The sequence below is a fragment of the Muntiacus reevesi genome, chromosome 3, assembly GCF_963930625.1.
Source record: "Muntiacus reevesi chromosome 3, mMunRee1.1, whole genome shotgun sequence".
In the NCBI taxonomy this organism is placed as follows: Eukaryota; Metazoa; Chordata; class Mammalia; order Artiodactyla; family Cervidae; genus Muntiacus; species Muntiacus reevesi.
Genome location: NC_089251.1, coordinates 121,796,839 through 121,820,766, shown reverse-complemented (window position 1 = coordinate 121,820,766; position 23,928 = coordinate 121,796,839). Strand labels below are relative to the sequence as shown.

Below are 23,928 nucleotides of genomic sequence, written 5' to 3'. Positions count from 1 at the left end.
CCTTGGAAGAAAAGTTATGACCAACCTAGACAGCATATTAAAAAACAGAGATATTACTTTGCCAGCAAAGGTCTGTCTAGTCAAAGCTATGGTTTTTCCAGCAGTCAGGTATGGATATGAGAGTTGGACTATAAAGAAAGCTGAGCACCGAAGAATTAATGCTTTGAACTGTGGTGTTGGAGAAGACTCTTGAGAGTCCCTTGAACTGCAAGGAGATCCAACCAGTCAATCCTAAAGGAAATCAGTCCTGCATATTCATTGGAAGGACTAATGCGGAAGTTGAAACCCCAATCCTTTGGCCACCTGATGCGAAGAACTGACTCACTGGAAAAGACCCTGATGCTGGGAAAGATTGAAGGCAGGAGAAGGGGATGACAGAGAATGAGATGGTTGAATGATATCACCAACTTTATGGACATGAGTTTGAGTAAGCGCCAGGAGTTGGTGACGGACAGGGAAGCCTGGCATGCTGCAGACCACGGGGTCGCAGAGTTGAACACAACTGAGTGACTGAACTGAACTGAGACTGTGAAAGAACCTATGTCTAATTATTTTTGAGTGTTAAAAACAGAAAGCTCTTGAAAGAAGAGAGATGACTAAGTGCTAAGGTAAAGTTTAAAAATAATTAATTTAAAATGTAATTAATATTAAATTTAATCTTTCAAAAGGATTGAAGAAGGAGCTACTGGCAGTCTGGCAAAACACATCACATCAAAAGCCTAGGCACACTCCTATCCAGAGAAGGATATAGAAAGATCATAAACTTTGGAAGAAATCAGACCTGGGTGTGAATCCTGAGTGAATTTGTCAAGTCATCCAGTTTCATTCATTCAGCAAATAGTAAACAACTTCATTCATGCACTAACTAACTTCATTCATTCAATAACATTAAAGAACACCAAAAAGGCCACTGTCCTACTGGAGCTGAACTCCAAAAATAGGGAAGCAAGCACTACACATTTAAGCACTGTGCAGAAAACAGACCTGATATTGTGACCATGAAAAGGGGGCAAAAACAATAATACAGGCCTTGTCAAAGGTCATTACCATTTCACTTTGTTCAAAACTCTCATCTGGCACCAAGTCAAAAGCAGAGATTTCTGTGTCCTTTGTACTTACAAAAAGGACTGCCCTCACTTTCCTTTTGTTTTATACATTTCAAGAGCCAGCTGGGAAACTCTCGACTCTGAGACCATTTTTTAAAAAATCAAAAATTCTGGTTAATTAACACCATCTAGTGAGCATACTCTGAATGTTCATTGGAAGGGCTGACGCTGACTGCTGAATTAGATTCCCACAATTTTTTAAGGTGGGCACACTGATGATGCCGATTTCTAGAAGAAAAGACCCTAAGCCAGACTAGTAAGTGTGGAAAAGATGCAAAATCTAAACTCTACTGCAGAGACCACACTTAACGTCTCCTGCCTCTTAACCCTGTTGACATCACAAGTTTCTTTCCTGCTCCTTTGTAGCATTAGAAGTGACTTGCAGTTGACTGTTGCCACCCCTTCTAAAGTCAATAAAGCCAACTCTGGACTTCAGTCAAAATGACATCTTTTTAGGAAAAGGCAATTGAAATCCAAATTAAGAAAGCTTCTGCACTTCAGTATAAAGAAGGGGCATTTAACTCCAGCATTGAGGGTTGTTGTTTTTTTCCAGGAAGTAATGTCAGTTCATGCAAGACTGGCACAGGCCTCTCAGAAATCTTGGACCCTTATTTTATCAACAGAGCACCTGATATCTCATCTAACAAGGACGGCAGGAGAAAGTTTCATAAGCACTCTCCTTATCAATGTGGAGCAGCTATAGCAACATTGTGAGAAACTCCAGAGAGCTTAAATAAAGATACTTCAACACCTGGGGACTTCCCAGGTGGTGCTAGTGGTAAAGAACCCACCTGCCAATGCAGAAGACCAAAGACACTTAGGTTTGCTCTATCCCTGATCGGAGAGATCCCCTGGAGGAAGGCATGGCAGCCCACTCCAGTATTCTTGCCTGGAGAATCCCATTCTCAGAGGAGACTGGCAGGCCATAGGGTCACAAAGAGTCAGACACAGCTGAAGCAACTTAGCACGCAGGCACTTGAGTATACAGACTCCCATTGCTGGGGAGTCTGGTGTAACTGGCTTGGGGTGTTCTAGGATTTTTAGAGGCTCCATAAGAGATACTAATATACAGCCAGAGTTGACATGTCAGGGTTTCACCTTACCTACAGAGGTGCAGAGGTCTAATATACCGTGACCCCATTCTAATTGCAAACAAGTGGTTCTCCACCATCAGCCACGAAACCACACATTTCACACGTGCTATCTGATGACCAGCTACTGCAGACATCAGCAACCCTGATCCAGAGTAAGGGTTCTTAACCTGGAGATGGAATTCAGGTGGTCTGTGAACCGTGGGTGGGAATCAATACTACATCTGTCTTTTCACTAAACTTTCCTGGAAGACCAGCGTTTTCTTCAGCTATGAACACAGCTAACAAACCACAACAGTATCGGCGGTTCTTGAGACTGTACCCATTGGTATCTCTAAGTCACGTTTCAGTTTTGCAGTCATCACGACTTTGAGATTACGGTTGTTTAACAGATCTGCTGTTAGATCGAAGTATTCCGTGCAATAATCACGATGCATGTATGTTACTAGATCATGACTTTACTACTTTGATGATTTGTTCCAGTAAAACGGATTCTGAGAATGGTAATACTGTACGAAGGATCTGAATGCTTCGCCAGAGCCCATGTGGTCAGTGGCACGAGAAAACGGCTCGAGCCCTGCTCTGCGGACGGTGCCGAGCACGTCCGCCTCCAAGGCCACCTCGGAGAAGAAGAAGCGCCTCTCAGGCCGGAGGCACCCCGACAAAGCTGGCGCGCGGCCTCCCGTGCACTTCCGCAGATAAGATTTAACGTGAAAAGCCAGTTCAACGCGGCGGAGAATCGGCTGGATGAGCTTTCCCTTTCCCCTCAGCTGCCTCCTGCTCTTGGCATTTCGGAGTGCCCAGACCGCCAGGCTGGTAACTTGAGCCTCCAAATTAATCAAAACACAACAGCACCCAGTTCAAGCCCAGGCAGACAAGACTGGAGCCAGACAAGCTCTCCTCCCGTGACCCTCAGGCCCAACTCCCCAGCCCCGCCCGCCCGCCGGTGCGCCCCACCCCGGGATGCCGCGCCCGCTTCCTCCGCCGCCCGCGCCCCCAGCCGGTGGCCCGGGCCCTGGGCCCCGGATCGTCCAGACCCGGTCATGGTCGCCTTACCTCGTGGGGACACCCGCCGCCCCGGGGAGCTGCCGCGGCGCCCGCCCGCGCGGCGCGCACCTCCCGCCGCGCCCAATTCCACGCGCCACTGGGCCACCGGTTCACCGCGCTCTCACCGCCGCTGCGTCCGGCGGCGGCCGGATGGAGGCGGGTTGAGAAGGGGAAAGTGGCTAGACGGCACCGCCGGGGAGCCCGGAGCCAGCGGGGCCACCCGAGTGCCCACCCCGGCGCGCCTCCCGCTTAATCTGAGGCAGGGCCGCTGGCCACTCCCTCCACCCTGCTCGGTCACCTCCCCTTCGCACACCCCCCAGGTCCCCACCTCCGACTCGCCACCTCTTACCCCGACTCGCACCACTTTGCCGCGCCGCGACTCCTGAACCTCGGGCGCATCACCTCCTGCACCCCTTGCCCTGGCCCCGCGGCCACCTGCCCCGCAGGCGCGCAGCCTTTCCTCGCCTCCCGCGCGCGCTGCCCGGGGCTGAGGGACGTCGCCTGGAGAGTTGGAGGGGAGCGGGCGGGGGGGACGAGGGCGGGACCTGAGCTACTTCTTCCCTCCCTGGAAGCCTCGGTGGGGAGGCTGAGCCCTACAAAACCCGCCCCGAGCGGGCTGGCCGGGCGAGCTTCACCGCCGGGCTCCCAACGCGCGCCGCGCAGGGGACGCGGGGGCCCGAGAGCCTGCGGGTCCCTGGACCACGCCGGGGCTCTGAGCGGTCGCCCACCATGCGCCCGAGGACCGCGCCGAGGCCGCCGGCGCTGCTGCCGCCGCTCCTGCTTTTGCTTCTGGTGGCGGCTCCCACGGAAGGCAAGGTGAGTACCCGGGCGGGGGGCGGGGGAGGGGGACGGCGCGACCCCCACCCCGCTTCCCCTGGCAGCCTGCCCCGTCCGCGGGAAGCGCTGGCCTTGAACCTCTGCTGGTAGGTGCGGTGACAGTGGGCTCTAGGCAGACTCCTGGTTGGAGCAAGCGAGGATGCCCCGGGACAGGTGGAATGCGCGGGGTTGGAGGAAGAGGCGAGGGGGGAGGCTTGTTTCTGGTTCCCTAGGGATCAGGGGTGGGAGCTAGCCCTCCAGAGGGAGGGAGAGAGGGAGCCAGGTAGGTAGATGGATGGATAGATGGATAGAAATGCAGGCAGATGTATATAGAGAGATGTGGGTGGATAGATAATCGCCAGGGATGAGCGCTTGAGAGCACCGGATGTAGAGACATGCGAGGTCACCCTGGTGAATCAGAGCAGGCAGCATGGCCTGGCAGAGAGGACAGAGGGCTGGAGTCCCAGCCCTGCCACTTCCTAGATGTCATCTCACACCGAACTCTGACCCCTCCTGTTCCTCCTTGTCAATACTTGACCTCCGGGGTTCCATCAGTTTTGTTGAGAAAAGCAAATGCATCACTGAAAAGTTAGTAGCACCTTACAAAAGTCATGTTAGGATAAATCAAGCAATCTGTCTCCGTGACTTCTGTTCGAAATGTGAGAGATCCTGGATTCATTTAAATCACCCTCCATATTTCTTGTTATCTGAGAAGATACATTTTTTTGTCCTCTAAACTGTTAAGACTCCTGAAGTAGGCTTACTGGATGTTAACTGGTGGAAGTGCAATTTAACTTTTCAGATGCTTTCTGTGACTTCTATTTTTGTAAGTTTTAAGAACTTAATTTGGGATGACAATGCAGTATAAATTTCATTTCCCAGGATGATCAGATTTTTTTTTTTTTTTACAAATCTCATGGTTAAGATTGTGATTGGAAATTAATCATCACATAAGTATGTGTTACATGAAAAGATTCTTCCAACCTACAGTCACAAGTAATCCAAGTATTTTCCTTTTCAGTTAAAATTTATGACATTGCAGGTGAAGCTAAAACCCTCTTTATCACCTCCATACCTTCCCCCACCCCTGTCTAAAGAAGGGTATCCACTCTCGCCACTTGGGTTTCTTTTCAGATATTTTTCTGTGCATACGTATATGCATGTATAGACCCACAAACAATATGTGTTTTGTATGTATGTTTAGCATAATTGATACCATATACCTTATACTACTTAAGGCAGATCTACCTCTTTTTCTTTTTGCATTATTGCAGTTTTCCACAATATGAATATGCCAAATTTAACTGAGCCATTTCCCTATCAATGAACATTTAGGCTCTTTAGTGTTTTATACTCTAAAGGATTTTATAATCCATGTAATCTCTTCATGAAGTTGGTCCTAATAAAAATGTGCTTTACCTAGACTAAGGATGACCAACCCAGGTAGCTCAGTACTTCTGAACATGATGGCTAGAACTCAATCTAAGTCAGTATAGAATGTCTGCCAGCATTAATCCAGAAACAAATACAAGTGAAAAAAAAATAGCTGAAGTATCTGTATGTGTGTGTGAGAAGGGCTGGGTTTGCACATTCTTCTAGAGTCCAAAGAAGAGGGGAGATTAGCGACAGGTGGAGAAAGAGGGAAAATATTACCAACGAGTAAAAATCAGCCTGAAAAAAAGGATGCTCTGTGATCATACCGCCTCTACTTATACCAATTCTCAATTATACTGTCTTATTCCTTATTGTTTTTTACATAAGAAATTTTCTGTCTTACTTTTGGCCAAATCTTGGAGGCTACCTGCTGATGTTACAATGAATCCATTCGTATTATTTTTATCATCGTTTGAAGTAAGCCTCTGTTAAAACTTTGCTGAGTTACACAGTGTCATTAGAAAGCATGAAATGTGCTCTCATCACATAGCAAAAAAGAAATCACAGCAAATTAACTGATAACTGGTCTGCCCGATGCCAGCACGGCTCCCTTCTAAGGGTAATTCTGATGTTGGGTGAGACTGTTGACCTCTCTGAGCCTCACTCTTTTCATCTGTAACATGAGGGAGTTGAAACCCTTCTTGAGGTGAGGTTTAACTGAGTGAGGCTTTGTGGGGAGTGGGGGCACTCTTCAGGGCCAACTAGGTGTTGGCATTCTAGATTCAGATTTAGTAATACCAGAATCCACCTTTTTCAGAAAAGAAGCTGGAAATCTAGTTTCCATTAGGAATCTCTTAAATTCTAAATATTAGCAAAGAAATTAAAACTTTACAGAAGTGAGAGCCAGATGTAGTCATTGGGCCATCCTATTTATCATCTTTGTGCTACATAGTTACAGACATATTTTGCTCTAAATTCCTGTGATTTCATTTTAGTATTTCTCAAAACAAAGAAATAGTGCTGTTCACCCTCTATTCCGAGTTCAGGCGGGGTGGAACTGTCCACCCACACAATTTGTTCTGAAGAACCCTGAGTAAAATCCTGCTGCTGCATTGCTGAAGGCATCCAGTTCCGGGCCTGACTGTTCAGTACATGCCCAGTTTTTATAGCTGTTCCCAGGCCCAGCTGGAAATTGGGAGGCACTCTGCCACTGCCACCGGCGGCAGATCTGGGAGAAGTGCAGAGAAAGCGCCTTCTCTGATTATCTGGGGAAGGTGAGATTCATGGTTTGAGATATAGTTTAGCCTTCCTCTCTTTGCCTTAAAATTCCAGACAGGGCAGGAATATGGCCAGCAAGTATCAGGAACCGAATAACAGCTGTGTTTAGGGAGGGTGCTTCTCAACTGATTTGGCTTTTAAATCTAAAAACAAAAAATTAAGTTGAATTAAGAAACATTTCAAACAGACAAAAAGTCATGTAACAGACTCCAGTTTATCTGTCTCTGAGATTAAGCAAGTATTAAGTTTGGACCTGTTTGTTCTCACATCTCTCCTTTCAGGAAAAGAATAAGTAAATACAAAAAGTCCTACATTCATTTTTTGCCTCCTCTTCCATGCATGGTTTTATATTTATGTACCATGGATGCATGTGTGTGTCAGTCACCATAAAAAATAAATGCTATTGTTGTATGGTCCTTCAAGTGTAGTAAATGATTTCACATGATACATACCTATTGGAGCTTGCTTGTGTCAGTCAGCAGGATATTTCTGGATTTTATCCATGTTGATACATAGAGATGTGATTTGTTTACGTACATATAAATGTAATAGCTGCTGCATATGTAATAGCTGCCTTATAGTACTCAGTTACATAAATAAAGTACAATTTATTTTTCCATCTGCCCAAACAGTAAGTTTGTTTCTTTGCTCTCCTCTTACAGAATTGAAATGTACAGCTTTGTATATGTACCACTGTGACAACCAGGTGTTGAATTGCTAGGGGGAACTCAAAGAGGGTTATCAGAGAAAACATATTTTAAATTGTGTTAGGGATTGTCAAATCGACTCCAACAACAGGCCACAGTACCTGTTTTCCTATATCCTCAGCAAAACTTGGTGTACTGAGATGTTAATGGATATGAAATCAGATCTTGTTTTGACTAGTGAGTTTAGGAACCTTAGCATTTTTTGATTGACAGTCTATAATTCTCTCTGAGTGAATTGCATAAATAGGTCTTTGCCTATTTATCTTTTGTGACCTTTGCCTTTTTGTTGCTAATTAATTAGAAGTTGTTTATATTTGGATACTGAATTAATTCTTCTATTTAAATATGCAGAAAATATTTCATTCCAGGTTTTGGCTTACCTTTTCATTTAGTTATTGGTGCCTTAACATATAATTTTTCTTTTCACTATAATTTCAGACTTATCCATGTTTTCCTTGATTTCACTGATTTTGTGTTTCGCATCTTGTTGAGATCTCTTCCTTCCCCGGGATTATAAAAATGTTCTCCTATGGTAAAAAAAAATTATAGTTTAATTCTTTTGCATTTAAGACTCAATCTTTGAATTGTTTTCTACTTTTGGGATTATAATCTTATCTTTCTCCATAGAGAAAAAGAATTGTCCCAACATTATTTATTAAAAAGTTCATCCTTTTCCTCACTGTTTTGCTGTGTTACATCTGCAAACATGTGTGCCAAACACTCATTAATATTTGATCTGTTTGAATTCTTACATAGGTCTGTTTATTCGGGGCTTTAATTTCTAACAATGTTTTAGAGTTTTCTGGATTTTTTTAATTTCTAAGTATTTGACATTCTTAGTGTTATTATAAATAATATATTCTTTTAAAAAATTTATAGTCTAATAAATTTATTAAAAAGTAGTTGAATTTTATATTTTGACTTTGATCAAGCAACTTTGAATAGTCCAAATGCATTTAAGGCTAAAAAGTTTCCCCTAAACACTGTTTCAGCTGCATCATACAAGTTTTGATAAAAACTACTTTAATATCACTAAGTTCAAAATCTTTTCCAATTTTTTCTTTGTCTTATGGGTTACTTAAATGTTTATTTCTTAATTTTGAAGCACAGGAAAATTTTTTAGTTATTTTTTTATTGAATTGTGATAGAGATGATATTCTGACTTCAATTTTTTCTATATTTCTTGTCACTAGATCAAAATTTTTTATCGTGTTATTGAAATTGTGACATGTGTGCATACATGGGATTTTTTTTGTATATCCTATATTTAACCTGAGATTATCTATTTTGCATCGTCTTGAACATTCTCAGATTTTTTTTTAATGTTTTTAATTTATTTTTTTAACTTTTTATTTTGGGGTACAGTCGATTAGTATTGCGATAGTTTCAGGTGAATAGCAAAGAAACTCGGCCACACATACACATGTATCCGTTCTCCCCGCAAACTCCCCTCCCGTCCAGGCTGCCATATAACGTTGAGCAAAGTTCCCTGTGTGCTGTACAGTAGGTCCTTGTTGGGGATCCACTGAAACGTAGCAGTGTGTGCATGTTCATTCCAAACACCCAAGCTATCCCTTCCCCTTGGCAACTGTGAATTCATTCTCTAAGTCTGTGAATCTCTTCTGTTCTGTAAGTTCACTTGTATCGTATCTTTTTAGGCTCCGCATATAAGGGATGCCATATGATATTTCTCCTCTGTGTCAGACACTTATTTTTTATATTTCTCTTCCGCACTCTCTACTCCTGGCATTCTCAGGAGCCAAGCTCAGCCTTCTCATTTTTCCCCCACTTCTCCTGACTTCTCATGTCAGATATCTTTCCTGTGTGACTGAGCTTCTCCTGGTGCTTCCTCCCTGAGAGGCCAGTTCGGCTCTGGACTTCACACAGGCACGGCCTCGTGGGCCTTGAGAGTCCCCCATGGTTTCCTGTTGCACCCCAAAAGTGCAGGCCGTTAACACCTGTGGGGCAAAGCTCTGACCAGCGGAAGGCGGGAACCGCTGGATAAACTCTTCTCTTTTCCCCACAGAAGAAGGGTCTTGAACTGCAGAGGTTCTCACGGACTCTCCAGGAGACCTCCTCATCAGTTGTCTTTGAGACCAAATTGTAACATACTGAGCTTTTCTCTTTTTTTGGAAGAGAGATATTTATCATTTATAACAGATATTTATAATTTCAACCACGTGATTGTATACACTACAAATGGAGGCTAGCTCAGGTCCTTTGGGTCCTAGTGACAAGCTTCCAGAAACCTCTACAATACCTTCAGTATAAACCCATGCAGGTAGAATATTGATCAGAAAACCCTAAGCTGGATGTCACTTCCTGGTTCAAATGAAACCTGGATAATTCTCATAGGCCCCAGTAAAACTACTAGGAAAACCTAAGTCTTCTTGATAATAACTTTTATTTAAAGGAAAGTGAACCCAAGAAATCACAGTGGCTGCCTTTCTTATGGGCTTCCCAGGTGGTGCTAGTGGTCAAGAACCTGCTTGCCAATGAGGAGGCATAAGAGATGTGGGTTTGATTCTTGGGTTGGAAAGATCCTCTGGAGGAGAGAATGGCAACCCACTCTGGTATTCTTGCCTGGAGAATCCCATGGACAGAGGAGCCCAGAGTCATGACCCACCTCCGTTTAGGTCCCTATACAGTGACTGTGATCTTGAAGAATGTGTCCCTGTTGCATTTCCATATCCCTCATCATTGAAAGTTGTCAACAACTTAAATGCTCACGACAGTCTCTCTAGTGTTCATCGAGGGCTTAGTAACTGTTCGCTCTCATTATTACTATCATCACAATGATTACTATTGCTAACATGTTGGACTTTTGTCTCTCGTGCTGTTTCCCAACCTGCTGTATCCTATGACATGCTCCCATCCATCTTTCAGTGTTTAATTCTTTCTCCTGCTGCTTGTAATGTCCAAGAGATTTTCAATCTACTATAATTTTCCATAATGAAAAAGATCTCTGAAACTATTCAACAAGGGTTATAACCCCAGATCTATTAATTTCCAGTTTTTTTTTAAACTTTCTGCCTTAGTTTCCTCATCTTAAAATGAAAGTAAGAGATCTACCTCAGGATTGCATGAGGATTAAATGATTTAACACATACAACACACACTTTACCATGCCTGTCACATAGTAGTCATCCAGTAAATGTGAAATGTGATTATGTTTATTCACTAAATGTTACTTTCAATGACTCTTCTTATTTCTACATGTTCTTTTGGCGTCTAAGTCTGTCTGGGGTTTTCTGATTTGTTGGGGTTATTTTTCGGTCTTTTTTGTAGAGATTTTTCCCTCCTTTTTATACCTTTAGTCATTCTGCACTTATTTGTATTATCTTTCTGATTCTTTTTGCACGATTTCAAGATTTGGGAGTGCATCTTGTTTCTTGAGTCTGTTGACTGACACTCATGGGGAGACCCTGTAAATGAGAGATTTGTGGGAAGTAAGCCTCCTGTGTCATCACAGCTTGCACCCTCACCCACTCATTGCTCCCACACTGGAGCTGTCCTGCCCTGGGAGAAAAAAAAAAAGAGCAAAGTAGTTCTAAGGCTCCCAGGGGATTTCCCCCACTTGGACAGACTTATGTAATAACAGTAATGGTTTGGGGGGAGGGGGATGGGTGTACCAAGCATGTTTCCTTTCCTGTTCTCAAGGTCACCCTCCTCAAGGCCTCTCCTACTGCCCACTTCCTCCAAACATGCTATTCTTACATTTTTTAAAGTTTTTAAAAAATTTATTTATTTTTAATTAGAGGCAAATTGCTTTACAATGTGTTGGTTTCTGCCATACATCAACATGAATCAGTCATAGATTTACGTATATGTATCCCTCTTGAACCTCCCTCCCACTTAACCACCCCCATCCCAGCCCTCTCCACTGCCCAGAGCACCAGGTAGAGCTCCTGCCTAGACTTTCATTTGATGACCGGGGCAAGGTCAAGGCCACACAGCAAAGCCACCAGCTTCGTCTCTCTGAACAGACTAAGGTTCTTTCTCCTTGAGTGTCTCTGCGGGGTTACAGTCCTTAATTGGTTTCCAAACATGGTCTAGGGAAATAGTCTGCATTAAATGCAATTTGTCATTGTATTTCCTTATCATTGTTACCGTGTTACTCAGAACACAGTAATAACTGCCCAGCGTTACCTGTGCTAAGGTTAACTTTGTTAAACACTGCTATTGATTAAGACCTCTAAACCTACATATGTATGAACCAGACAGCTGGGATATCTGGTCTACACACACCCTGTGGCCCTTCATCCTTATGCAGTTAACCACACTCGTGTTGTGACCTTCAGTCAAAAAGCAGCCATCCATCGCTTCTCAGCCTTTTGGCTAAGATCAAATGTAAAAAGCAGCCTTCCACCACAGTCATAGGTTTTTCAAGATCAGTAAAAAAAACTTTGTTCTACAAAGTTTATATTCAGCCTCAGCCTAAACTTTGTAATCATAACAGATTTTCACCATAGGTCATTTATTTCACTTCTGTTTTCAGTTTAAGAAAATAAGGAAACCAAAATTGTATCAACTTCTTAACAGGATAGACAAGTTCCATATTAGCCCTACTGCCATGGCCTTGAGCTTAACCTCTCTGAGCTGTCTTCCTCTCTAACAATCTGATAAGAAAGCATCTTACTGCAAGTTCTACATCATCTTACAAGATCTAATCACTGGCTCTTATCTTCTCTAAACACCCACCCATGTGTGTTCTCATTCCTCCTGGGGATCTTCCGGTAACCCTCAATTAAGCCTTCTGACTTCAAGTATGTTTTCTTAGCCAAAACTGAATTAAATTATATCAGCTTTATATGTAATATAAGCTTTTTTCACTTTCATTGCTTTTGTAAGTTAGATAAATAAATATCTATATCCATGCCATCGATTAGAAATATACTGTGAGCCATAACTAAGAGTTTTCCAGTAGCTACATTAAAAAAGAAAAAACAGATGAAATTAACTTTGATCGATTTTATTTATTCTAATATATCCATAACAGTGTCATCACAATGTGTAATCACAATTTTATAAACATTGAGAGATGTGTATCTTCTTTTCATATTAAGTTTTCAAAATCTGCTGTCTGTTCTGCACTTCTAGAACCTTCCAATTCAACTAACCACATTTCAGGTGTCTATAGCCATGTGTGGCCATCATTCTAGATAGCAGAAATCTACTTAAATTACATCCAGATATGAGAAGGGGTTACAGTTCATAAGCATTTATCTCTGGATAGAACACATTTGCTCTGATTACTTGCCATAAGAAATAAACATGTGGCCAAATAATAAACATCAATTAAAGAGAGTAAATCAACATGGGTTGTGCCTAAATAGCCATACAAATTTTTTCTCCAGAAAAGTAAGATAGTTGGCCTTGGCTGCAATGTTTAAAACTATGCAGATTACCATTTGTACAAGTTTAATTATATTGCAATTATATTGCTCCATTATCAAAATATGAGTAAGTTATACACACTCAAAAATTGAAGAACACATCACAAAAACAGCAAACACCTGGCAAAAGAAATGGAGAAAATTATGAATGTATTGAAAACCAACATGTTACACCTTGCCTTTCATCTTAAACTATAGACTGTGTGCTTAGTCCTGTATGACTCTTTGCCACCCCAATAGAATGTAGCCCGCCAGGTTCCTCTGTCCATGAGATTATCAAGGCAAGAATACTGAAGTGGTTTGCCATTTCTCCAGGAGATCCTCCTGACCCAGGGACTGAACCCATGTCTCCTGCACTTGCATTGGCAGGCAAGTTCTTTACCACTGAGCTACCTAGGAAGGCAAACTATAGACTAAGTTATCACTAAAGTTCAGCTGGGTAACAAGGCTAGTGTTAGCCTGAACAAGTTGCTTCCAAAAAGGTCTCTAGCTTTCTTACCTGAAGATGATGCTCAATACATCATATCATTAGTGCTCAATACAGTACTTGATACAAAGTAATACCTAACTTTTATATTCTAGCCACAGTTATTTTATTATCTTTAGTAAAAGCAGGAAAGAGAGAACAGGAGAAAGACATGGGCACATGGCGAGGTGCTGGGGATAAACTAAACAGCCTGAATCCCTAACCATGATGGATTTGGGATTCTAGTGGAGTAGGAGAGAGAGACAGGAGCTCAGTAAACAAACGTGCAACTACGGATCTTGATACCTGCTGGAAGAGAATGGGATGTGGTGATGGAGAAGAAGAGGTTCTATCTTAGCCCACCTTTCTGATAAAGCAGCATACAAGCTAAGGCCCAAGGAGCCAGTGTGGAGACAGCCTTGGGAAGCTCTGAGGAATATGGTCCAGGACTTCTAGACAGTGGAGGGAGGCAAGACACTTTCAATCTTTTAGCTCCTGTGTTGTCAAAGCATAAAACTAAGACCAACAGAACTTTTTTTTTAAAGGGAGGGGGAAGAAAAGAGCTGAGTTTATTTACTCACCACCAAGGGAACACATGCCCCTGAAGGAATATGCTGAGTATTTTTTTAGACGTGGGAGGAAGGATGAGGCAGGGAACCCCAGAGAAGGATGACTCATGGTGGTCCTACTAATAAGGATGGAAAGCTGCTCACTGAACAGGGTGGGATAAGTCCACAGGCCTGTATGTAGCTGATTGTGGCATGATTTTAAGGTCTGCACTGAACAAATAAGTATTTTAACAAAAAAGGTATGATGCTGTGTTTATGCTATTTACAAGATAGTTGTCACATTAGTAATGGATGAGTAACAAATTCACAGAACAGTTTGGTAATGGGCCCACATATAAAGTGGTGTGATGAAAACCTTCTTTTGCTAACTGTCTCTTCTCAGTCTCAAAGGGATGGGTCTGGGTTTGCCCCATGTGGCTGAGAAGAGGTAAAACTGAGCCAAAGAGACCTTGTCTCAGGTGACGTAAGCCCATGCCGGGGAAGGCGCTAAACCAGGGAAAGATGAAATCCACCTAAGGACTGGAGACCTCCTCACTCCAAACCCAGTAGCACCAGCCTCTCTTGAGTGCAGGTCTGGGACACAAAATGTCATGTCGGGCTCCACTCCAGGCCTCCCCGACTGGAATCTCCACTTAATGAATTCAAAGGATTCCTGGGCATATTGTTGTCTGAGAACTGCATTGGCCTTGATAAGGACGCTGGAGGGTCCTTCAAACTGTGACTGGCCCTGGAGTATTTCAGGACAGTGACATGACCCCAATTTTAGAGATCTGTGTGGCTGATCCCCAGAGAAGGTTGACTGCTCTCTCCCTGGGAACCCAGCCTACGTGAAGGAGAAGTAACTAAGCAGGAACCAAGTCTTACTGGTGCTTTCTCCTTGGATTCTTGGATTCAGAAAGAAAGGAAGGGAAGATGAACCAGTCTAGATCAGTAGAGCAGGTGCTCAGTCTGTCTTAATTGATTCAGTGAGGTTAATTTGAGAATTATTTATGTACAGACAAAGGTTAAAAATCCACTTCAAGAAAAAAAATATCTAGTCCATAGTGTGCTGCTCTGTACACACAAGGTCAGACTATCAAAAAATATTTCCCTTTAAGGAAGTCCAAAAAAGATGGGATATATGTACACATATAGCTGATTCACTTTGCTGCGCAATATATACTAACACAACATTGTAAAGAAACTATACGCCAATAAAAAATTTTTTAGCAAGATACAACAGCAAACTTTAAAAGAAAAATCTCTCTACATATCTTGGTAGGTATTATGTATGTATGTGTGTATACATGTAAATATACACACAAATATATTTAAAGAATATTTTATAGTCTCAGGATTTTGATGTTGATTGTTATAGGAAGATAATGGCCCCCAAAAGTATAATTTTCAGAACTATTTAAAAATGTAGCCATGTAACCAAAAATATAAGAATCTTTTCTTTTTCTGACAGTAGTTTTGGGGAAAGTTAGGAAAATTTTCCATTTTTAATCTTTAAGATTGATGTTTGTTAATTAGGTTGTCTCGCCGAATTGATTTCTTAGAGAAGTGATCCCAGTATTTAAAAATAAGTTCAAGTGTATTTAGAAATCTCGGGAGGTTTGTCATTATGTAGACAAAACAGTCAGGTCATTGGATTTTTTTTCCCACCAAGATATTTTGTTGTTGCATGAACTTTTCAAGCAAAGGTTCAACAAGCGGAAAGCTGAAAAAATTTATAGTATTATCCTTTTGAGTCAAATGACAAAGTATGTCTGAGAAGAGGCAACACGGCTAATATTCATTTCTTTGTTTAACCAGATGATAGGATAATTTTGTGCTGTTTATTTATGTATGAAATCGTGAAGACTGAAGAGTTTACATACCGGCTTTAAAAATAAAAGGTTGAAGAAGATTTAAAAAAAGGTTGTATGTGTTGTATAAGCTTTGTAAAATGGTTAAAAGTACAAAATGAATTATAAATATAAAAATTATCCATGATCATATTACCCATAGACAATTGCTATTAACATTCTGGTCAGTTTCCTTCCCGACTTTTATTCTGCTTTTTTTTTTCACCTAAGAATAGACTGAAAAAAATTTCCTGGGTCATTAATTTTTCCGAATATTACTTTTAATTATCTACAGAGTGCTTCATTAGAGGTGGTACTATAACTTATTTAACTAATGCCCTTCTACTGAATATTTTGGTTATTTCCAATTGTTTAGAAATAATACTACAATGGAACTCCTTGAAAATAAACATTCATTAAAATTACACTTTAAATGATTTTATGTGTAGATACTTTCTTGTTAGATGTCTGACTTTGTGCTTTTCTGAGAGCTAGATGGCAAGGTGATATCATTCCTGATTTATAGGTGAGGGTCTGATCCAAGAGTTTTCACCAAGTTAGTGGAAGGAGTGGATTTAGAACTGAGAGTTCTGGATCTTCAATAGAGCTCTTTCCTACCAAAACATCACAGATAACGGAAAGAGTATCAGATGCCACTTCATCCATTATTTAGATAACTAAGTACTATTTGAAATAAAATTGAATTTTTAAATGTTTCACTAATCAAAATTGAATGATTCACAACACTGCTATCTTTTTACAATCACAACACTAATGAAATACCTTATTTACTTATTTATCTTGCCAATCTAGAAAGATTTTAACTCATTTCCATGTCGCTTCCCCTACTGGACTCCTTGGAAGACAGATGTTATGTCTTACCCAACTTTGTGATTCCAGCTCTTGACATCGTACTTGGTGTTACTGGTCCTCAATGAATGTTTGTAGAATTGGATGTACATTTTATTAAACACTAAAACAAAAAGGTCAATAAAGAATTAACAGGCTGATTCACGTTGGTGTCTGGCAGAAACCAACACAATATTATAAAGCAATTATCCTCCAATTAAAAATAAACAAATTTAAAAAATAAAACAAGCCTGCCTATTTGAAAAAAGAATGAACATACCTTTTAATCCTTTGGCATAAGAATAAAAATAAAACACTTTTTCAGATGAAATATTTTTAATGATTATACTCCATTTTTAGATATTGTAGCATATTAGCTATATTCCCTTACAATATATCCTTGTAGCTTATTTATTTTATGTAGTTTGTACCTCCCACCCCCTCCCCCTAACATGCCCTTCTGCCCTGCCCTCTCTACACTGGTACCACTAGTTCATTCTCTATATCTGTGAATCTGTTTATTCAGATATGACTTATGTCTGAATCTGTTTATTCAGATATGACTTATGTCATATCTGAATAAGTCATAGCATACAGTAAGTCATAGCATACAGTATTTTATTTTTCTATGTCTGACTTATTTCACTAAGCATAATACCCTCCAGTCCATCCATGTTGTTGCAAATGGCAAAATTTCATTCTTTTTTTTGACTGAGTAGTATTCCATTAGGGCTTCCACGGTGGCTCAGGAGTAAAGAATCTATCTGCAATGCAGGAGCTGCAGGTTTGATCCATGGATTGGGATGATCCCCTGAAAGAGGGCATGGCAACCCACTCCAGTATTCTTGTTTTGAGAATCCCATGGACAGAAGAGCTGGTGGGCTATAGTTCCACCAGGTCACAAAGAGCCAGACATAACTGAAGTGACTTAGTGCACACACACATGCACGCAATATTCCATTGTGTGTATATATCACATCTTCTTTATTCATTCATCCCTTGATGGGCATTTAGATTGTTTCCATCTCTTGGTTGTTGTAAATAATGCTGCTGTGAACATTGGGATGCATGTATCTTTTCAAATTAATGTTTTTACTTTCTTCAGCTATATACCCAGGAGTGGAATTACTGGATCTTATGTTGGATCTATCAGGCTTCTCTGGTGACACTAGTGGTAAATAACATGCCTGCCAATGTAGGAGACTTAAGAGACTCAGGTTCCATCCCTGGGTCAGGAAGACCCCCTGGAGGTTGGCTGCCCCCTCTAGTATTCTTGCCTGGTGAATCCCATGGATAGAGGAGCCTGGCAGGCTATAGTCCATAGGGTTGCAGAGTCAGACACAACTGAAGTGCCTTAGCATGGATGCACACATGGGAGTTCTATCAATATTTTTAGTTTTTTGAGGAGCCGCCATACTATTTTCCATACACCAATTTACATCCCACCAACAGTGTACAAGAGTTCCCTTTTCTCTACATCCCTACCAACATTTGCTATTTGAGTTTCAAATGAAATATCGAATGCTTCATTCATTAATTCAGCTGATTAGAATTAGATAATGCAAAGATACAACCAGCATGGCCCATCCTCAGTTTATGGAATATGCCACCAAGTGAAGGGTTTTGATAAGTATGCAGACAATAGGAATGAAATTATACATACTGTCACACAGCAAATATGCAAAAGTGAAATCAGAGTGGAAGTGAGAAAGAAGAGAGATTCGTAAATGTACAGAACATTGAACGTGTAGGCTGTATATTAATCAAATATGTGATGGCAGTGGAGCCAGAAAGTAGTAAGATTTTAGTGACTTAAAAACATAGCTTATCCTCAACTAGAGTACCGAAAAAAGAGGTGGAACAAGTGTACTTAAATAACCTCGTGGAGTTACCGGCTGGTATTTTCACCTTCTTCAGCCTCAGCCTCAGCTGGAGCTCTTCAGCGTTTGGCATCAATGTCCTCAAGGTTTACACACATGGACTGGATTCTCCTTCATTTGCTCTCTTAGGCAAAAGCAGATTCCACAGTCCCTTCCAAAAAGTGATAAAAACTTAAGAACAATACTGCATCTGAAATCTCATGAGATAAGTTTCCTGCTGATTGGAGGCCAGACTATGTGCCCCTGAAGATGCCAGCGCTCTCTGATTGCTGCAGATAAGGCTGGAAAAAGTCAAGGGGTTGATTTATCCAGTACCGCGTGGGCCTGGGGTTGTGCCCACAGCACTAGTCAGAGCGTCTGCTCACTGAGACCTGCTCAGACCTCTTGGAGATGAAGCATTCAGAGGGCATGTGACCAGAACAAGCAGCATCTCCAGACCCTAGGAGGACAGTCTTGCAGGCAAGGATATCTGAGGCTCCCTGCCAGTCAAGAGAGGCCACACTGAGCCGCCGTCAGAGCCCTGTACTCTCTGCCAACAGGAAGGCACTGTTGTGACAGTCTGGGGCAAGTCACTTGAATTCTAAGACTCTTCATTTCCTCAATCATAAAAATGTGGTCATAAAACCTCTCTCTCCTATTTCCAGAAATAATACAGTTGAACACATCTCGCACACAGTTAAGCATGCTACAAATGCCAAGTAGTATTGAGATAGGAATGAGTTTCAATATCAAGAAAGCTGTAGTCCAAATACATTTCTTATACTCATTTAATTCTCCTATTATTTTGTGACCTAGTATCTTCTTCCTGGAATGTATTAAGGAGTGTCTTATTTTCAAAACTATTATTCAGTGCATTCTTTGCCACTGGTATTTTCTAATAACATTATTTGGAAACCTCAGCAGAAATGGCATCCTCCCGTAGCACTGTCCCTGTCAAAAAATGAACAGTTTATTGACTTTACACCATTCCGTGTAAATACTGGTGCTAAAACTCAGCCGATGATTTCATGGCTTTGATGGTGACTTTCCAAACACCTCAACTAAAATATCTGTTAAGTACAGAGATAGTCCTGCATAACATTTAATACTAATAATCTGTCCCTTTCTAATCTTTAAGATATAGGCTCTTTGGCCTGTATTTAAAAGACAAGTTATGTAGCCAGCTTTGGCACACTCCCTCCCTCAAATTCTGTTAATATGTAATCTGCTGCAACTGCGTAGAAAGTGTAAATTCATTTTGTGCCCATTCACAGATCATCTTCGGTGCAATGCATTGAGCTAAGGAAACTCTTGGAGTGCCTTCCAACAGAGGATTGATCCTTGAGGTGTTTCATGCTGAAGCTGCTAGAACTCATTATCAGACCTGGCAAAATATTTTTTCTGTGTTGATTTTTTCTTCCCTAACAATAAAAGTAATATATGCCCATTTGTGAACATTTGAGATATATAAATAAATATAAAGACAACACACACAAAAAAAGTACTCCTAATATAAGAACCTAGGGGCAGCCAGTGTTAATATTTTGGTATATTTATGTAAAAATAAAGCCATACATCATATACATATTGTATCCCCCTTTTTTTGATGTTGTATTACATTGTTAATATTTTCCCACGTCATTAAGCATCTTTAAAAGTGAATGCATAAATTTCATGGTGTTTGTTGTTATCATTTTTCTTTAGTGGCTAAGTTGTATCCAACTCTTTGTGACTCCATAGACTGCAGCATGCCAGGCTCCCCTGTCATCACGCTTATATACCATAATTTAACCTAAAATTTTGATATGATAAAGAAAACTATGAAGAATTCTTCCCTGCTTATAATTTTTTATAATAAGCTCACAGAATTCTTTAGATCAATTGGCATGCTTTTTTCTTTCTTTATACCACAAGTTCTACTCATCCAGTAATAAACATAATTTAAATACTAAGCAAGAAGAAAACACAATTATGCAAATCTTATTATGTAAATATAACTAGAGCTGACATTTTTATATAAATTCTATTTTTTTTAACTTAAACCAAAATGTGACTTGGTGTATGATATGAGCAGAAGATATACATTTTAAAAATTTCTCCAAAGTAGCAAATTTCCCCATCATATCTGCAGTGATCTACCCATCCCCCATCGATTTCTAGTGATTTCAGTTCTGCCTCTAAAATGGATATGTTGAATACAGTCAAGATTTTCTTAGAACGCAAGTCTGAGGATGAGATACACACAAATTGAATAAGTCGTTTAGCAGTCATTCCCCTTGTTAAAGACCTGGAGTTAGCCTCGTGTTAGATAGAGTTACAAATTCTCACCTCAGCCAGTCCACCTTTTCTTAGTGCCCTGCACCCTTATCCTCAGCTGTAAATCTAGAATGAGGTTGACTCAAAGATCTCCATTATCCCTTACCATAGGACATCCCGTTGGTTTTAGATCATTTCAAGCATTTGGAGAGAAGGTCCTATTTCCCAATGTGCGTTAATTTCAATCAGTGAAAATTTTTTCCCTCTCAATTGCACTCTACCTACCCTATCCCCTCATGCTTCTCTCATGCATTTTTATGAGCTCCCAGCAGGTGACATTTGAGCTTACAATCTACTGGATTTTTTTTTTTTTTAATTTTAGGTTTCTTGAAGGCCAACCTGACTAAAACCATGCATCTAAATTAGAACTAAATTGATTTTCTTATGTCAAATTGAGCAGTAACTTGATAAGCATTCTAGTGCATTATAAGCCCAGGAGTAGATTATATAGTGATTGTATTATAATCTCATATGCAAATAATACTGTAGAGAAAAACAGGATTGAAATAAAGAAAAGACCCAAAAAACTCACAATTTTGTAAAGGAGGAAAATGTTGGAAATTCTGACCTGCGCCTGCTGAAACACAGGATTAGTCAGACCACTCTTGAATCATCACACATTAGATTCAAGAACTTTTCTTTAAGCAAGTTAACACAAATGTCTTGGAAAGGAATGGAGATCATTCCGTCGTTTTTGAGATTGCACCCAAGTACTTCATTTTGGACTCTTTTGTTGACTATGAGGGCTACTCCATTTCTTCTAAGGGATTCCTGCCCACAGTAGTAGATATAATGGTCATCTGAATTAAATTCGCCCATTCCATTTTAGGTTATTGATTCCTAAAATGTTGATGTTCACCCTTGTGATCTCTTGTTTGACCATGTCTAATTCACCCTGACTCATGGACCTAACATTCCAGGTCCCTATGCAATATTGCTGTTTACAATATTGCCAAACATTCATTGGTTCAAATTGTCAACATCTGTTGGATCATTGAAAAAGTAAGAGAGTTCCAGAGGACCATCAACTTCTGCTTTATTGACTATACCAAAGCCTTTGATTGTGTGGATCAAAACAAACTGTGGAAAATTCTTCAAGAGATGGGAATACAAGATCACTTTACCCATCTCCTGCAGGTCAAGAAACAACAGTTAGAACCGAACATGGAACAACAGACTGGTTCCAAATTGGGAAAAGAGTACATCAAGACTGTATATTGTCACCCTGCTTACTTAACTTATATGCAGAATACATCATGCGATGTACCGGGCTGGATGAAGCACAAGCTGGAACCAAGATTGCTGGGAGAAATATCAATAACCTCAGATATGCGGATGACACCACCCTTATGGCAGACATGCGATGTGCTGGGCTGGATGAAGCACAAGCTGGAATCAGGATTGCTGGGAGAAAAAAAATTTTAAAAAAAAGATTGCTGGGAGAAATATCAATAACCTCAGATATGCAGATGACACCACCCTTATGGCAGAAAGTGAAGAGGAACTAAAGAACGTCTTAATGAAAGTGAAAGAGGAGAGTGAAAAAGCTGGCTTAAAACTCAACATTCAGAAAACTAAGATCATGGCTTCCAATCCCATCACTCCATGGCAAATAGATGGAGAAACAATGGAAACAGTGACAGACTATTTTCTTGGGCTCCAAAATCACTGCAGATGGTGACTGCAGCCATGAAATTAAAAGACACTTACTCCTTGGAAGGAAAGTTTTGACCAACCTAGACAACATATTAAAAAGCAGAGACATTACTTTGCTGACAGAGGTCCATCTAGTCAAAGCTATGGTTTTTCCTGTAGTCATATATGGATGTGAGAGTTGGACCATAAAGAAAGCTGAGCACTGAAGAATTGATGCTTTTGAACTGTGGTGTTGGGGAAAACTCTTGAGAGTCCCTTGGACTGCAAGGAGATTCAACCAGTCCATTCTAAAGGAGATCAGTCCTGGGTATTCATTGGAAGGACAAATGCTGAAGCTGAAACTCCAATCCTTTGGCCACCTGATGCGAAGAACTGACTCATCTGCAAAGACCCTGATGCTGGGGAAGATTGAAGAGAGGAGGAGAAGGGGATGACAGAGGATGAGATATTTGGATGGCATCACTGACTCTATAGACATGAGTTTGAGCAAGCTCCAGAAGTTGGTGATGGACAGGGAAGCCTGGCATGCTGCAGTCCATGGGGTCGCAAAGAGTCAGACACGGCTGAGCGACTGAACTGAGTTGAACATGAATGCAACGTGTTTAGCATTTTTTGATGTAAAATCTGGAGACGAAAGGAGATCAGTCCTGGGTGTTCATTGGAAGGACTGATGTTGAAGCTGAAACTCCAATCCTTTGGCCACATAATGCGAAGAGCTGACTCATTGGAAAAGACCCTGATGCTGGGAAAGATTGAGGGCAGGAGAAGAAGGGGACGACAGAGGATGAGATGGTTGGATGGCATCACCGACTCAATGGACACGGGTTTGGGTGGACTCCAGGAGTTGGTGATGGACAGGGAGGCCTGGTGTGCTGTGGTTCACGGGGTCACAAAGAGTCAGACATGACTGAGTGACTGAACTGAACTGACTGACAGGAAACTAATACCAGTTACTCTCAGCATTCACCCACTAGCATACTGTAAATGATTTACTTGGGAGTCTATTTCAGTGAGTTTTACCTTCAGGAGATAGCAGTAGGAAAAGCTTCGCTAAAGCCAGACTTGTTTTTGCATGTGAAAATGTTGTGCTTTTTCATTTGAATAAATCACTGAATTGGTCTAAATAGAGTGGGTTCTTTGTTGTTGTTATTATAAGCTTTTCTGGTCTAGAATTTTCCTGTTTACTCACTATGAAGAAGGACAGTGCTTTTCGCTTCTAAAATTGGAGTGGTAGTTCTGACTATAAGCAAATTGAAAATGGTCATGTTCATCAAAATCACCACAGTGAAGCAGGACCCAAGAGATGGTTTCCAACAGTCCATCTCTGGGGCCTTGAAGAGAAATACAAGTGTACATAGCCATGCATAAGTATAATAATACACACCTATAGATTTCTATATATGATGATGGTTAAATGTTACAGTGTCTATAAATGTTTGGCACAGTGTCTGGCATGTTCAACCCACTCCAGTATTCTTACTTGGGAAATCCCATGGACAGAGGAGCCTGTCCACCTTTGGGGGTGGGCTATAGTCTATGGTGTCACAAAGAGTTAGACATGACTTAGCA

At 41.1% G+C, this 23,928-nt stretch overlaps 2 protein-coding genes across 11 annotated transcripts in view; one reads left to right on the top strand and one right to left on the bottom strand.

Annotated features, from left to right (window-relative positions):
- COL4A4 (collagen type IV alpha 4 chain) overlaps positions 1-3,732 on the bottom strand; it is a 167,783-nt gene extending 164,051 nt beyond the window's left edge. For 3 of the 9 annotated variants that reach the window (XM_065930424.1, XM_065930425.1, XM_065930428.1), the window contains exon 1: positions 3,594-3,731. The gene's annotated coding sequence lies outside the window, so the exon portion shown is untranslated. Of the gene's footprint in view, positions 1-2,209; positions 2,228-3,253; positions 3,570-3,593 lie in introns of those variants that run through there. The other 6 variants (XM_065930429.1, XM_065930426.1, XM_065930423.1 and 3 more) reach the window with 4 other exon arrangements.
- Positions 3,733-3,822: 90 nt separating this feature from the next.
- Positions 3,823-23,928, top strand: part of COL4A3 (collagen type IV alpha 3 chain) — a 168,371-nt gene continuing 148,265 nt past the window's right edge. For both annotated transcript variants that reach the window (XM_065930431.1, XM_065930430.1), the window contains exon 1: positions 3,823-4,060. In XM_065930431.1, the coding sequence (XP_065786503.1) occupies positions 3,974-4,060 (87 nt within the window). In that variant the 5' untranslated portion in view covers positions 3,823-3,973. The remainder of the gene's footprint in view (positions 4,061-23,928) is intronic.